The sequence below is a fragment of the Anabrus simplex genome, chromosome 2 (assembly GCF_040414725.1).
Source record: "Anabrus simplex isolate iqAnaSimp1 chromosome 2, ASM4041472v1, whole genome shotgun sequence".
NCBI classification, from domain to species: Eukaryota; Metazoa; Arthropoda; class Insecta; order Orthoptera; family Tettigoniidae; genus Anabrus; species Anabrus simplex.
Window position 1 is genome coordinate 181,235,446 of NC_090266.1, and position 15,576 is coordinate 181,251,021.

The following is a 15,576-nucleotide window of genomic DNA, read 5'->3' on the forward strand; positions in this document are numbered from 1 at the left end:
GCCATGCGCTGTTAGTGGGGGGTAAGGGAATGGAGGAGCAGAAAGGAACTGGCCACCCTACCGCACGTAAACTCCGGCTCAGGCATACCTCTGCGCAAGTTCGGACCTGCCTTCGGGCAGAATACACCCTTACCTTACCTTAGATACCACCGGACTGAGCCAGGATGGAACCTGCCAAGTTGGGCTCAGAAGTCCAGCACTCTTTTGTCTGAGCTACTCAGTCTGACTGTCTTTTATTGTTTAATATGTCATATTTACTTTATTTTTCATGTACATTACATATTTAATATACAATATACATAGTAATTCTCCCAGTTTAAAAAAGCTAAGAATAACGGCCGAGAGGATTTGTCATAGTGACCACAAACACAGTCATCATAATCTGCAGGCCTTCATGCTGAGCAGCGGTCGCTTGCTAGGCCAAAGGCCCTTCGGGGCTGTTGTACCATGGGGTTTGGTTTATACATAGTAATTCTGCGCTATCCAAAATTTAGTCTAGATCTAATCTAAAACAAGCACATTCCCATCAGATTTTAATAAACAAGTTTGTAGTGTGTTTTAATCATTTCCTTTTATCTTTTATATATTGCATGTGTAAGTAATAGTTAATCCATACAGAAACCCACCAGCATTCAGTATTCTTTCTCATTTCTTCTATTTGAATAGGCTGATGACTGTTTGTATTGTCCTTTATAGAACTAATGTACACTATAATTTTACTTTTCTGACTCGTAGTGGGTTCTGTTTTGTTCCTTAGAATATTCAGGCATAATGTTAGTCATTTTCTAGTGTTCAGATCAACAGTCTGAAATAATGACCTTCCTCCCTTGTGCTTTTGTGTCAGTTTATCAAAATCACTTTCTCATTATTCTTTCTTTCTTTCATTCTAATCTTATTTTGGTGTAGGGACTATGTAAATCATTGTACTGACAGACGTTCTTGTTTGTTTCTCAGCACAATATTATGGACATCAGCCAAACCTGTACAGTGCTGGGAATGAGTTGGAAGAAGAGAATGAGAAAATGACAGATGAACTGAAGGAAAAAATAAATGTTCTTAAATCGGTAAGGAGCCAGCATGTATAGTTTTTTTTTTTTTTTTTTTTTTTTTTTTTTTTTTTTTTTGTTAGGTTATTGTTGAAAGATTTTTGTCATTTGTGGGTAATATTTGAACTGCTCATATCAGAATGCATATTGTTAAGTATTAAAAGTAGTAGCTGCCATGTGATGTTAAGTACTTAGGCCTATATGACATCTTGCTGGAACTCTGTTAACTGCTACAGCTATTAAAAAGAGTCTAGCATCTCCCATGTAAATCTTGTCAGTGATCTCTTGTATGGCACTGTTTTATATATATATATATAATCATCTTTCTGTCTTTACTTTTTTAATATTAACCTGATACTAGGTTTTTACACCACATGGGACAAATAATAGTCTATGTGGGAGAATGGATTGGTGGATTTTCATGAAACTTTACATTAAGTATAAAATAAGGGCAAGTAGGATCTTAGCTATAATTAGTTCAAAACAATTAATTTGCAGGAAGCTTCAGAGGGGGGCCTTAACCCATTAACGCCTGAATTATTTTTTTCTAAATTTTTATTTGTTTTTTTACATTATTTTGACTCTAAGTAACACAAACACACTGAAAAAGAAATTTTTAATGTTATTCATCACTCAGTTTTGAAAATATTTGCCGTTACCATATGGCAACGCTAGGCGCTTCTACTACCTACTTATATTGGGTATCACTTTGATTAAAAATTTACACTCTGAATCATCAGCAGGCTACTATTCTACATTATGATTATTATTAAATGTAATACTACTAAAATTCAATAACAATTAGAACTTCACATTTGATATATTACACACATCACTTCTTTCTGTGTTTGTAAAACCACACGGTCTAGCCAGTATGAAAAGGAACAAAACAGTCGATGCACAGTCCCACTCCACACTTCAAGCACATTGTCCTCACACTGGATTTACAGTTTTGATTAGCGCACCTTTTCCTCTTCTTTCCTTCTGTGTGCTGGACAAGGTGGTCAGTTTTATCAAGTCTTACAGAATCTGATATGCGGCCGCTAAGAGAGGTCCGTGAAACTGCTGGTCTTCCAGCTCCTTTTGGTACATTCTGGTATCTCTGGAGATAGATTGTAGCTATTTCCCTTTTGAAATCCAGCTGAGAAATTTTTTGTGTTTTCCCTTTATTGTATAAAATCCAGCTGTTTTGAACAGCCACATCTAGCATCCATGTGAACAAAGGCCAGTACCATTTTTTGCCTCGTATCCCAGTGCGATAGCAGCCAACATTCTGATCCATCTGGTCAGTGCCTCCCATAAAGGTGTTGTATTTGGCGACCAGCCTTGGCCTTGGAATCATTACAGTTCGCTTCTGCTGCTGTGAGTATCTCTTTACTTGACCGACTTCTTGTGCACCACATGAAGAAGAGATCATTGTTACCACGGAGTTATCCATCCACCGGACATAAAGCAGTCCATCATTCTTCTCTAATGCTGTCTCATAAGTCCCACGATCTTTTTTGGAAAATATTTGCTTGTTTTCCAGAGGACATCCTTTAGGAATTCGATTTTCTCGAACAGTACCAATGGCAGAATAGCCACAATACTTGAGAAATGAGAAAAGTCGTGCACTAGAAAATAAGTTGTCCATGAAGAAGGTGTAGCTTAGTTCTCTTTTCTCATCTGGAACTTCCTCAAGCAGAACAAGTAGGGGACTTGCAGCCCTACCAAATAACTTGTCATAGTCAGCATTAGATTTTAGTCCTTTACCCTGGTACAACTCAAAATTCACTAAATATCCGTCCTTGGTGTTCAGGCTTCAGATCTTGTATCCAAATCTAATGGGCTTACCACGAATGAATTGTTTGCACCCATGGCGGCCAAATATTTCACCATACATTCATCAAATGATAGATGTTCCTCGGGTATGAAATTATCAATACATCTCTTCTTTAACTTTTCCATTATAGGCCTTATTTTCCAGCCCTTTTAATCATTAGAGTAAATTCTAGAGTTGTCTGCAAAGTGCAGAAACCTACAGATTTGAAGAAATCGGTCTTTTCTCATTGACCGAGAAACTGCCAGGTTCTTCAAGTCATCATTCGAATCCCAGAAGTGCCTTTTAGAAGGCATGTTATTGTAGCCACTAACATATAGAATGGCAATAAAGCAGCGTATTTCTTCTGCTGTTATCTTTGGGTCCAGATAATTCAAAAATAATGCATAGCGTCTGGTTTCCTCCACTAAATGTTCTATGAATTCTTCGTCTATAAACAATTCAAAAATTTCAATTACTGACAAGTGTTCATATCTTGAATAATCTGGAAGGGGGAATGCAGTAGGGTTTTCAATGTCAAAATCAGCTCCTTTCTCCCATCGCGTGTCGGATGTTTCCCTCTCAGCGACCCATTTGATAACATTTTCAGATATTGGGGTAGATATAATTTCACGTGAAGCTGCCCCGAGTGTGGGTGGCTGTACCGATGGGCTGTACTCGTTTTCGTCCACACCTATTCTTTCTTCGTTGGATAACTTTATTTCAGCGTTAGCCAGTAATTGACGAGACGTCAGGTTGTCAGCTAATCCACCTTCATCCTCATTTCCAGAATCCTCATCTGTGTCTATATTTGGTATTGGTGGTTCAATAAACACATCACAGTCAATATCATCATTGTAAATGATGTCCAGTGCTTCAGCAAGTGAAAACCCGCTCCTAAAACACTAAAGCAAAATATACCTTTTACTGAGTATAAACGCCTAGCGTTACCATATGGTAAACTTGAAATTCGGAAGCCATAACTTCCACATGTTTTGAGTAAAATCATTTGTTATGGTCATAGAATGTATATTACACTATACAAATAAGTATAACATCAAAAAATAATCCATGTAATAATTATAAGTTTATAAAAATGCACTTACTCCAAGCGGATGTCCATTTTTGCTGCACATTCAGCGATAGCAATTTTTGAACTGTCTGTATGTTATTATTGTAACAAACACGTCAATGAGCGCTACATTGTCGTAAGCGCGGTTCCCTTATAGAGCGATAAGCAGTGGTACCAATCCTCCAGCACAACTGTTGAAAGTACAGTAACAGCTTTAATAATGTATTACATGTGTTACCATATGGTAACGCTAGGCGTTAATGGGTTAAGCACAAAACTCTGTATAACACTTTTACGGTTGGTTTACAGGAAAGTTGCTAAAGATAAAACATTTAGAATATTATATACAGACTTCTTTGTTATGTACCTCGTACTAACAAAGCAAAAAATAAGGAAAATTCCAGTGTTGGTCATGTGGAAGTTGAAGCTTTGTGCACCTGTCTGTAGTCTTGATTTTTATACAAGAAAGAAGAGATCAAATCAAGAGCAGCAATAATAAAAAAAATGAACTGAAATGAAAGTGCAAAGAGCCAATAGCTAGCAAAGTAGCCAACTTCACGACAAGCCACCTACATAACAAATAGGGAATTTAATTCCATGCATCCACTCTTTGATTTTTAAAATGTCAAATTGTATTGGCAATAGTTTTGGATTTCTTAATGGTCTTTTTGTGTACAGGAATTTTAATTTTAATTCGACTAGCTGATGAAGGGAATGTATATAGATTCTCGAAACATGTACTACACTTATGTAAATAAATATAAATAATTAATATTTAGTATTGACTAGGCAGATCACCACCTACATATTTGTTGTGATCAAGTCAATACGGATCAAATACCGGCAAGTATGGTCAAGATTATTAAAAGCCACTGACATTACAATAATAACCCAGCCGTCCATCAGATCGCAAATACTTTAAAGAAGCACAATATTAATATAGCCTTCAGGACAGTTAACACCAATCAAAACATATTTTTTAACCGCAACAAAGTCAATTACAATAGCAATCATTATTCAAGGTCTGACATATATAAACTAACATGTACACAATGTGATTTTTCTTATATAGGTCAAACTGGACAGAGCTTTCACACAAGATATTTGGAACATTATGACACTCAAAAATACAACAAGTACTCAGTGATGAGCCAACATATGAGAGAAACGAGTCATCACTTTACATCCATAGAGAAATATGTTACCATCATAGAAGCATAGGTAAAGGGAAATTAATGAACGAACTGGAAAATCTACACATCTTTTTGGTCCAGGCCTATAATAAAAATAAAAATCTTAACGATGTCAGTGAAATTAAAAATCCTTTTTACGAATTAACACCTAAATTAATTAATATCATGAATTCAAATCAGAACAAAATCCCTCATTCATTTAAATCTCCACACTCAAATGGCATCCTCCATGCCAAATGTTAAGCCCGCCCATACTGCTTCTAGAAACTCCCCTCCAGCAATAGCACATACGCCCATAGACCAGCCTACCCCTACTCTCCCTCGATGCCCTGCCCCTCCATTACCGCACCGATATAACACCAGGAGTAGAAATGTTAGTAAGACAGGCACTGCCGGGACAGACAGGTCCACCTAGTATGAATTGAACAAGTAAGTCATTTTACAGTTATCAGGTGTTAGTTTAATACGTTTTGTCACAATGTGTGCTCTAAATTGGCAATTAAAATTTCTTTTTTTACTTCATTACAGATAATCTTAAGATCCCTCCCAAAGGTCAAGCAACACATCAATGGGAATGATATTCATACAAGACTGTATTAAGTGTCTAGGATGTTCCTTCTCAATTAAGCAGCAGCCTAAAACTAAGAAACAGCCTAAGATTGTACTCTTTACAATTCCTTGTCGTTACATAAGACCCGAAGTCAAGATGCTTACAGTTTCATTCACAACAACGATCTTGACCAGTCTATATATAAAACAATTGGTTTTAAATCGCCACTTGTATTTGACAACACATTTCAACATTAGTTACGTCAAGAACATGAAAATGATATATGTGGGTCAAATAAGTCCCCGTATCAATATCCTCTTTTCCCAAGACTTATGTTAGAGGAAGAAGATCCATTTTAGTTTTGGACATATTTTTAAGTTAAATAGAATGGGACTGAAAAGTTTTAACTGTGTAAAAACACCGTTAATTTAAATTTATATTTTCATTCACAACAATCTTGACCAGCCTACATATAACAATCAGTTCTAAATCTCCACTTGTAGTTGACAACACATTCCGACATTAGTGTCCGGCTCCATGGCTAAATGGTTAGCGTGCTGGCCTTTGGTCACAGGGGTCCCGGATTCGATTCCCGGCAGGGTCGGGAATTTTAACCATAATTGGTTAATTTAGCTAACACGGGGGCTGGGCGTATGTGTCGTCTTCATCATCATTTCATCCTCATCACGGCGCGCAGGTCGCCTACGGCGTCAATTCCAAAGACCTGCATCTGGCGAGCCGAACTTGTCCTCGGACACTCCCTGCACTAAAAGCCATACGCCATTTCATTTCCGACATTAGTTACGTCAAGAACATGAAATGATGTAGGTGGGTCAAATGAACCCTGGTACGAATATCCTCTTTACCCAAGACTTATGTTAGAGGAAGAAGATCCATTTTAGTTTCGGACATATTTTTAATTTAGATAGTAGAATAGGACCGACAAGTTTTAATTGTGTTAGAACACCCTTAATTTATGTTACTCACAGTTATGTTTTGTTCACATTTAAAAAAATTATTATCCTGTCATATTAGTGTTAAGAGATTATTAATGTTCATATATTATACTATATATGGTTAAAAAGGTCCCAAACCTTGACCTAAAGGTTGTCTATAGACTGAAGATGACCAAATAAGGGGCGAAACATGTACCTGATAAGTCTACATAAATTCATGCAGATTCAAACCACATTAAACGTGGAAAGTATTGAATAGGTGGTTTTATTAAATTATCTTTGAGATTTTATGCCTAAAGCCACTGACAGTCGCATGTCCACGTGTGCCTCAGAATCTAAGGAGCAAGTTGAGAGGTTGAAAAAACATAATCATTCATGATTATGATTGTCCTGTCTACAACAGGTATAACAGCTAGTTATTTCAGTAAAGTAGTCCCTTGAACTGGCTATAAATTGAAATAAATTTTCAAATACCAAAGCTAACTCAGTGAGCATAAAGTTTATATCAGTCAAAGTTGTATGACTCTCCTTGTCATTCAGGGCTGCATCAAGGCTCCTCAGTTTTAGCTTATCCTTTGACCTGTTGTAGAACTGTATCACCTGCATTTCAGAGAACAATTCATTTTCATGGATGAAAATTCAAACACCAATCTTGCAGGTATTCTTACTAGCTTTAATAGCATGTCAACCCTAGAATTGACCAGTAGTGGCCACTTTACACACCAGATATGATCCTTATTGACAGTATCTTGTATCACTCAAAATGCATAGTTTTTAATGGCCTCACTTCATACAGGAACTGGATTACTTATTCTGAATTGAAATATAGGAGTAATTGGATCAACAGTGGCTTGATGGGTATATAATAGAAGTATGGATCACTGTAAGGGATTAAATTATCAGGTATTAAAACTCAATCACTATTGATCTGCATTTAGGGCAGTCACCCAGGTGGCAGATTCCCTATCTGTTGTTTTCCTACCATTTTTTAAATGATTGCAAAGAAATTGGAAATTTATTGAACATCTCCCTTGGTAAGTTATACTAATCCCTAACTCCCCTTCCTATAAACGAATATTTGCCCCAATTTGTCCTCTTGAATTCCAACTTTATCTTCATATTGTGATCTTTCCTACTTTTAAAGACACCATTCAAACTTATTCGTATACTGATGTCCTCCCACGCCATTTCTCCACTGACAGCTCGGAACATACAACTTAGAATGGAAAATTTAAATTCCCATGGAGGGAATTAGAAATTTTTTTCACCAGTAGAGCATGTTAACAATGTCAAAAAACATATCAGATGTAAGGGTTTTCAGGCGTTTGCTCTATTAACCAGCGTTTCATCTTAGGTCTGACACCAGACTCATCAGAGTGGGATGTGTCAGACCTTACCCACTGACGCTGGGGTTTATGAAGGTGAACTTATCAGAAGCCTTATAAGAGGCACAGTCTGATAACTGCATACAGGAGATAAATCTCCACAATGGAATTATTGCCCGCCTAGCAATCCGAATGGAAAATTCTAAATTCCCATGGAGGGAATTAGATATGTTTCACCTATAGAGCATGCCAAAAATGTAAAAAAAAACATATCAGATGTAGGGGTTTTCAGGCGTTTGCACTATTAACCAGCGTTTCGTCTTAGGTCTGACACCAGACTCATCAGAGTAGGATGTGTCAGACCCTACCCACTGACGCTGGGGTGTATGCAGGTGAACTTATCAGAAGCCCTTATAAGAGGCACAGTCTGATAAATGCATACGGGAGATAAATCTCCACAATGGAATTATTGCCCGCCTAGCAATTCCGAATGGAAAATTCTAAATTCCCATGGAGGGAATTAGATATTTTTCAGCAAGAGAGCATGTCAACAATGTCAAAAAACATATCAGATGTAAGGGTTTTCAGGCTTTTGCTCTATTAACCAGCGTTTCGTCTTAGGTCTGACACCAGACTCATCAGAGTTGGATGTGTCAGACCCTACCCACTGATGCTAGGGTGTATGCAGGGGAAATTATCAGAAGCCCTTATGAGAGGCACAGTCCGATAAATGCATACGGGAGATAAATCTCCACAATGGAATTATTGTCCGCCTAGCAATTCCGAATGGAATATTCTAAATTCCCATGGAGGGAATTAGATATTTTTCACCAACAGAGCATGTCAACAATGTCAAAAGACATATCAGATGTAAGGGTTTTCAGGCGTTTGCTCTATTAACCAGTGTTTTGTCTTAAGTCTGACACCAGACTCATCAGAGTGGGATGTGTCAGACCCTACCCACTGACGCTGGGGTGTATGCAGGTGAACTTATCAGAAACCCTTATAAGAGGCACAGTCTGATAAATGCATACGGGAGATAAATCTCCACAATGGAATTATTGCCCGCCTAGCAATTCCGAATGGAAAATTCTAAATTCCCATGGAGGGAATTAGATATTTTTCAGCAAGAGAGCATGTCAACAATGTCAAAAAACATATCAGATGTAAGGGTTTTCAGGCTTTTGCTCTATTAACCAGCGTTTTTTCTTAGGTCTGACACCAGACTCATCAGAGTGGGATGTGTGAGACCCTACCTACTGATGCTGGGGTGTATGCAGGTGAACTTATCAGAAGCCCTTATAAGAGGCACAGTCTGATAACTGCATACGGGAGATAAATCTCCACAATGGAATTATTGCCCGCCTAGCAATTCCGAATGGAAAATTCTAAATTCGCATGGAGGGAATTAGATATTTTTCACCAACAGAGCATGTCAACAATGTCAAGAACATATCAGATGTAAGGGTTTTCAGGTGTTTGCTCTATTAACCAGCGTTTCGTCTTAGGTCTGACACCAGACTCATCAGAGTGGGATGTGTCAGACCCTACCCACTGACGCTGGGGTGTATGTAGGTGAACTTATCAGAAGCCCTTATAAAAGGCACAATCTGATAACTGCATACGGGAGATAAATCTCCACAATGGAATTATTGCCCGCCTAGCAATTCCGAATGGAAAATTCTAAATTCCCATGGAGGGAATTAGATATTTTTCACCTATAGAGCATGCCAGCAATGTCAAAAAACATATCAGATGTAAGGGTTTTCGGGCGTTTGCTTTATTAACCAGCGTTTCGTCTTAGGTCTGACACCAGACTCATCAGAGTGGAATGTGTCAGGTCCTACCCACTGACGCTGGGGTGTATGCAGGTGAACTTATCGGAAGCCCTTATAAGAGGCACAGTCTGATAAATGCATATGGGAGATAAATCTCCACAATGGAATTATTGCCCGCCTAGCAATTCCGAATGGAAAATTCTAAATTCCCATGGAGGGAATTAGATATTTTTCAGCAAGAGAGTATGTCAACAATGTCAAAAAACATATCAGATGTAAGGGTTTTCAGGCGTTTGCTCTATTAACCAGTGTTTTGTCTTAGGTCTGACACCAGACTCATCAGAGTGGAATGTGTCAGACCCTACCCATTGATGCTGGGGTGTATGCAGGTGAACTTATCAGAAGCCCTTATAAGAGGCACAGTCTGATAACTGCATAGGGGAGATAAATCTCCACAATGGAATTATTGCCCGCCTAGCAATTTCGAATGGAAAATTCTAAATTCCCATGGAGGGAATTAGATATTTCTCAGCAAGAAAGCATGTCAACAATGTCAAAAAACATATCAGATGTAAGGGTTTTCAGGCTTTTGCTCTATTAACCAGCGTTTTGTCTTAGGTCTGACACCAGACTCATCAGAGTGGGATGTGTGAGACCCTACCCACTGATGCTGGGGTGTATGCAGGTGAACTTATCAGAAGCCCTTATAAGAGGCACAGTCTGATAACTGCATACGGGAGATAAATCTCCACAGTGGAATTATTGCCCGCCTAGCAATTCCGAATGGAAAATTCTAAATTCGCATGGAGGGAATTAGATATTTTTCACCAACAGAGCATGTCAACAATGTCAAGAACATATCAGATGTAAGGGTTTTCAGGTGTTTGCTCTATTAACCAGCGTTTCATCTTAGGTCTGACACCAGACTCATCAGAGTGGGATGTGTCAGACCCTACCCACTGACGCTGGGGTGTATGCAGGTGAACTTATCAGAAGCCCTTATAAAAGGCACAATCTGATAACTGCATACGGGAGATAAATCTCCACAATGGAATTATTGCCCGCCTAGCAATTCCGAATGGAAAATTCTAAATTCCCATGGAGGGAATTAGATATTTTTCACCTATAGAGCATGCCAGCAATGTCAAAAAACATATCAGATGTAAGGGTTTTCGGGCGTTTGCTTTATTAACCAGCGTTTCGTCTTAGGTCTGACACCAGACTCATCAGAGTGGAATGTGTCAGGTCCTACCCACTGATGCTGGGGTGTATGCAGGTGAACTTATCAGAAGCCCTTATAAGAGGCACAGTCTGATCCATGACTATAAATTAAAATTAAATTCTGTAACACCATTAAATATCCTTCAGTAGAAGAAAATAGTCTTTCTAGTATCATCACCACTAGTTGATCTTTCCTCCATTTTGTTGTCGGTTGATGCTCCACAAGCTTACAATGTTATGCTGCATTATCCATCTATCATGACACAGGATCCTATATTTCTTAATCGTCTTTCCACATACATCTGAAATTTTTTGCTACTAATAGCTGCACAGTGGTCCTGATTTCTTTCAAGTTTGTTTTAAATATTAAATCAGCACCTGCAAGAATTCTGAGTTTTAGCGTGGAGTTACTTGTTCTAAAAATGTATTCTTTGAAATTATGTGTTCCCCTTCCGACAGCCAGCAGTCAGGTAGAGATTGTCAAATACAGAATAAACCTAATAAACAGGCCTAAGTTTACAAGTAATTTGCCGAAACCAATATACAATAATATTACATGTATGTACACTGGAGAAGTTTCAAGTGAAGTACCTCTGCAAAGTTAATCTTTGGCCTAAAGTGAATAGGCTACCTACAGGTCTTTGGAATGACCAGGAGACCGCTTAACAGTGGAGAAGGTGAAGTCAAGAACCACTTTAGAACCCAGTGTAATATCGTGCCAATCAGTTTCAGTTCTGAATAACAGGAAAATGAAGTAAAAACATACAAGGTATAAAGTACCTTTTCATTCCAGCATGAACAATAACTAGTCATTCTCCCTAAGAAATAGGTCAAAAATCGCTCCTTCAACATTATTGCCAGATTTCTGTGGTTTATTCTAACAGTATGTGGGACTCCTTGAAATTTGTTATTATTCTTTGGACTGAAGTGAAACCACGCTCTAATAATACACACAAGCAAATATGTATTGTACCTGTATAAATGATACGTTATTAATGTGAAGAGAAAACGAGATTTCTCACATAATTTACCCTTTTTCAAATATTTATTCTTTTGTATCAGAGAGCCATGCAAGTGAGGACCTTGAACATATGCATGACCAGGCGAGGAAGTCCACTCCAGGCTAGTTTATTTTTTTTCTTCTTTCTTTTTTTCTCCCCAACTCACCGCGAGCCAGCAAATGATTTACTCAGGAACTTTCGTAACAAAGCCGAACATAAATTCCAGAAACATTGTATGTAAACAGCATTGAACCAATAAAATTTGATCATATTTTACCAACCAATAAAGATATAAATTAACATACACACCTACCTGGACTGCAGGTGGTAACAGGTATGTACAGTCAAAATTATCCCTCTTTTCTTCTTCCTGAATGACTTAATTATATATGAATTGTACTCTTGAATATACGAGCTTACCATGAGAATCATTCCAAGACAGAAACATTTAGAATATTCTACTGTCACGATGCTAACATGTTCGTAATACTTCTACGAGGAACTTTAACTCTGAAAGGCACTCTACTACAATAACCTGTGTTAGATTGGAGATATTCTAATTTACTTTAAGAGTGTGCCATAATAATTTATACAACTACTCAAGATTTGGCAGAGATAAGTTACATGTTATTCAATCTACACTAATTAACGTGGTTTAGTCTAGTTATGTGCGTGTGCATATTTTAAAATGAATTGGCAGTTTCAGCTGTGAACGTGATTGGGCCTGTGAACTCAGTGCAATATTACCAATATCAATGTGGGAATACAATGTTCTGAGCCAAAGGAACATTTGTTTGACAACTGGACCTTAGGACGAGGGAAATTACTACAATGAAGAAACATTAAATAGATACACAGCCTTAATCATGAAGTGGATCGACCAGATTCAACGATGAACCAGACCAGCCATGAATGTGGAACTATGAGGTGACCAACTCTTCCCAGGAAGGACCGAGAGAAAATCAACTCCCATCTGCTATCAAGACTCGTTGGCTGAACGGTCAGCGTACTGGCCTTCGGTTCAGAGGGTCCCGGGTTTGATTCCCGGCCAGGTCGGGGATTTTAACCTTAATTGGTTAATTCCAATGGCACGGGGGCTGGGTGTATGTGTTGTCTTCATCATAATTTCATCCTCATCACGATGCGCAGGTCGCCTACGGAAGTCAAATAGAAAGACCTGCACCTGGCGAGCCGAACCCGTCCTGGGATATCCCGGCACTAAAATCCATACTACATTTCATATCAATAAGTGCACTAATGTATCATATTCTTCCATTTCCGTTCGATAGTAGACCGATCTTCTCTGTAGATGTAATATTTCTATTAATTTTGAGGTAGAATAGTATTCTTTTCCTCTTGCTCTTTACTGGATGAATGGTAGTTTAGAGTGTATTTGTGTAGCACTATTTTAGTTGAAGGAATGTGTGTAGAGGCCATCCACAACAACAATTCAGATTATATTGACATTTTAAAAATCATAATGTAATAACTAATTTATTCTACAAATAATGAAATAATTAAATAGTCTGACTCCACTAGATTGCAGTTCTGCAATAATTGAGATTCACCAATTATAAATATTTGTATGAATAAATTATATCAGTCGTCTATTAATCTCAGAGATATTTAGGGAATAATAGAGGATCTGATAATAAAACTGATAGTTTTATGCAGGATATCAGAAACCTTGTACGTAAATAAAGTTGTTGAGATAATAAATTTGATAGTAATGACTTATTATAAATGTCAAGCTGCTCTATTCCCATAATAGACAGAATGGAAGGGTCAATTTGAGAATTAGGGGCCAAAATGCTGAATTGAAAATGTTATTGAAGCAAGTGGTGACATTAGGAGCACATGTTGGTGTATTTAAATTTAATAATCATTCAGTAGGTTGCTCAACAACTATTTAAAATAATTTAAGGTATTTATTCCTGTGTAATGAATGATAAGAGATTGATTTCTTCGAAAATACATCCCCATGTCGTGATACTAGAGATTTAAAGACTAGTTCAAAATAAGCAATATCTCTAATACATAGGGAATCTGCCACCTGGGCGACTGGCCCTAAATGCAGATCAGTGGTGATTGATTGATTGATTCCTTCTTTACGAAATGTTGTCGAAATAAATAATGGATACGTGAAAGGAACTGTTTTCTTCGAAATTGCTATGTTGGCATAATAATTATGATAAATAAAAATCACAAAAATTAGAACCATGTAAATACTCCATTAATACATATATTTGCATGTATGTGTGTGCCTGTATAACATTTAAGTGTTCCGTGGTTTCCCATTTTCACACCAGGCAAATGCTGGGGCTGTACCTTAATTAAGGCCACGGCTGCTTCCTTCGAACTCCTAGGCCTTTTCTATCCCATCATCGCCATAAGACGTATCTGTGTCGGTGCGACATGAAGCCACTAGAGAAAAACCTTTAAGTGCTGATATTCCCATATTATTGTTGCATTTTGATCTGTATTCATGTGTGAAATTTCTGAACTTTGCATGTAATCACATGGTGGAAGAGATCAGATCTGGTTGAAGTTAGGAATTTCTGGAAGAGAAGAGAATTTGTGTGCATTCTAATGAGGAATAGACTTTTTTTTTTTTCAGTGATAATTAATTTTGAGATTTAAAGTTACTGAAATTGAACATAGTTCTACAATCTAGTGAAAGTAAAGAAAAAGCCACTGAAACAATTATTGAAATAATGTTAAAACATCGAAATAAGACATTAAAAGAAAGAATTTAAATTATTTTAAATGTAATATAAGGATGTGCAATTACATAACGACATGTAATTTGAATTATGACATTGCTAGGATGCGATGACAATATAGGATTATTTTCCTAGGCTGATAAAATTAAGAAAAGGTGATAGAGGCCTGTATTATTGTGGTGGTGGTGGTGATGATCATTAAATTTGTTAACTTAATTCACTGATATAGAATAATAAAATCAATCTAAAATAATTTAGAAAGATCAATAGTCAGTTAATCTAAACTAGACTGAGGAAATTAGTCCCAACAATAAAATAATTAAAATTAATTAAAATGATAAATAATAGTGATGTGCGCGAATGACGCCTGGAATCGCGAGAATCGGTTGCTACGACTCCGAGGTTGCACTCAATGTCGTATGCGAGGAATCGGTTCCCCGATGACGTCACCAGTGTGTGCTGGGCACACTCACTAGAGTGAGTTGTCCGTATATAAGCGGAGCAAATTTGAACGTGCAATATTTACTATTTCTTTTGTATACAGTATAGCATGATATAACACCCATTAAAATTACACATCTTAATGGTTGACATAAATGAATTATGCCATATAATAATGAAATAACATTTTAACCTGGTAATCTGGAACTCAGATTACACATTTCGACACTGGGTGTAGCAATCGACATTGTTATTTATGCTTGTACTGTATTTTTCTAATGTGGTTTTCAAATATCGCTTGTAGAAATGTATAAAGTCTATGGAATTATGTCACATTTTTAATAAGTACACATCTTGTTTCGTAGCATACCTGTCTTCTGTTACATTTAATTTGCAATGAACATTTCAAACTACCGACTCGTTGGCTGAATGGTCAGCGTTCAGGCCTTGGATTCGGAGGTACCCGGGTTCA

The 15,576-nt window shown here is 37.4% G+C and overlaps 1 protein-coding gene across 1 annotated transcript in view; it reads left to right on the top strand.

Moving 5' to 3' along the window:
- Positions 1–15,576, top strand: part of Bet1 (blocked early in transport 1) — a 272,114-nt gene that overhangs the window by 164,576 nt on the left and 91,962 nt on the right. The window contains exon 3 of the mRNA XM_067138955.2: positions 955–1,064. Coding sequence (XP_066995056.1) covers positions 955–1,064 — 110 coding nt within the window. The remainder of the gene's footprint in view (positions 1–954; positions 1,065–15,576) is intronic.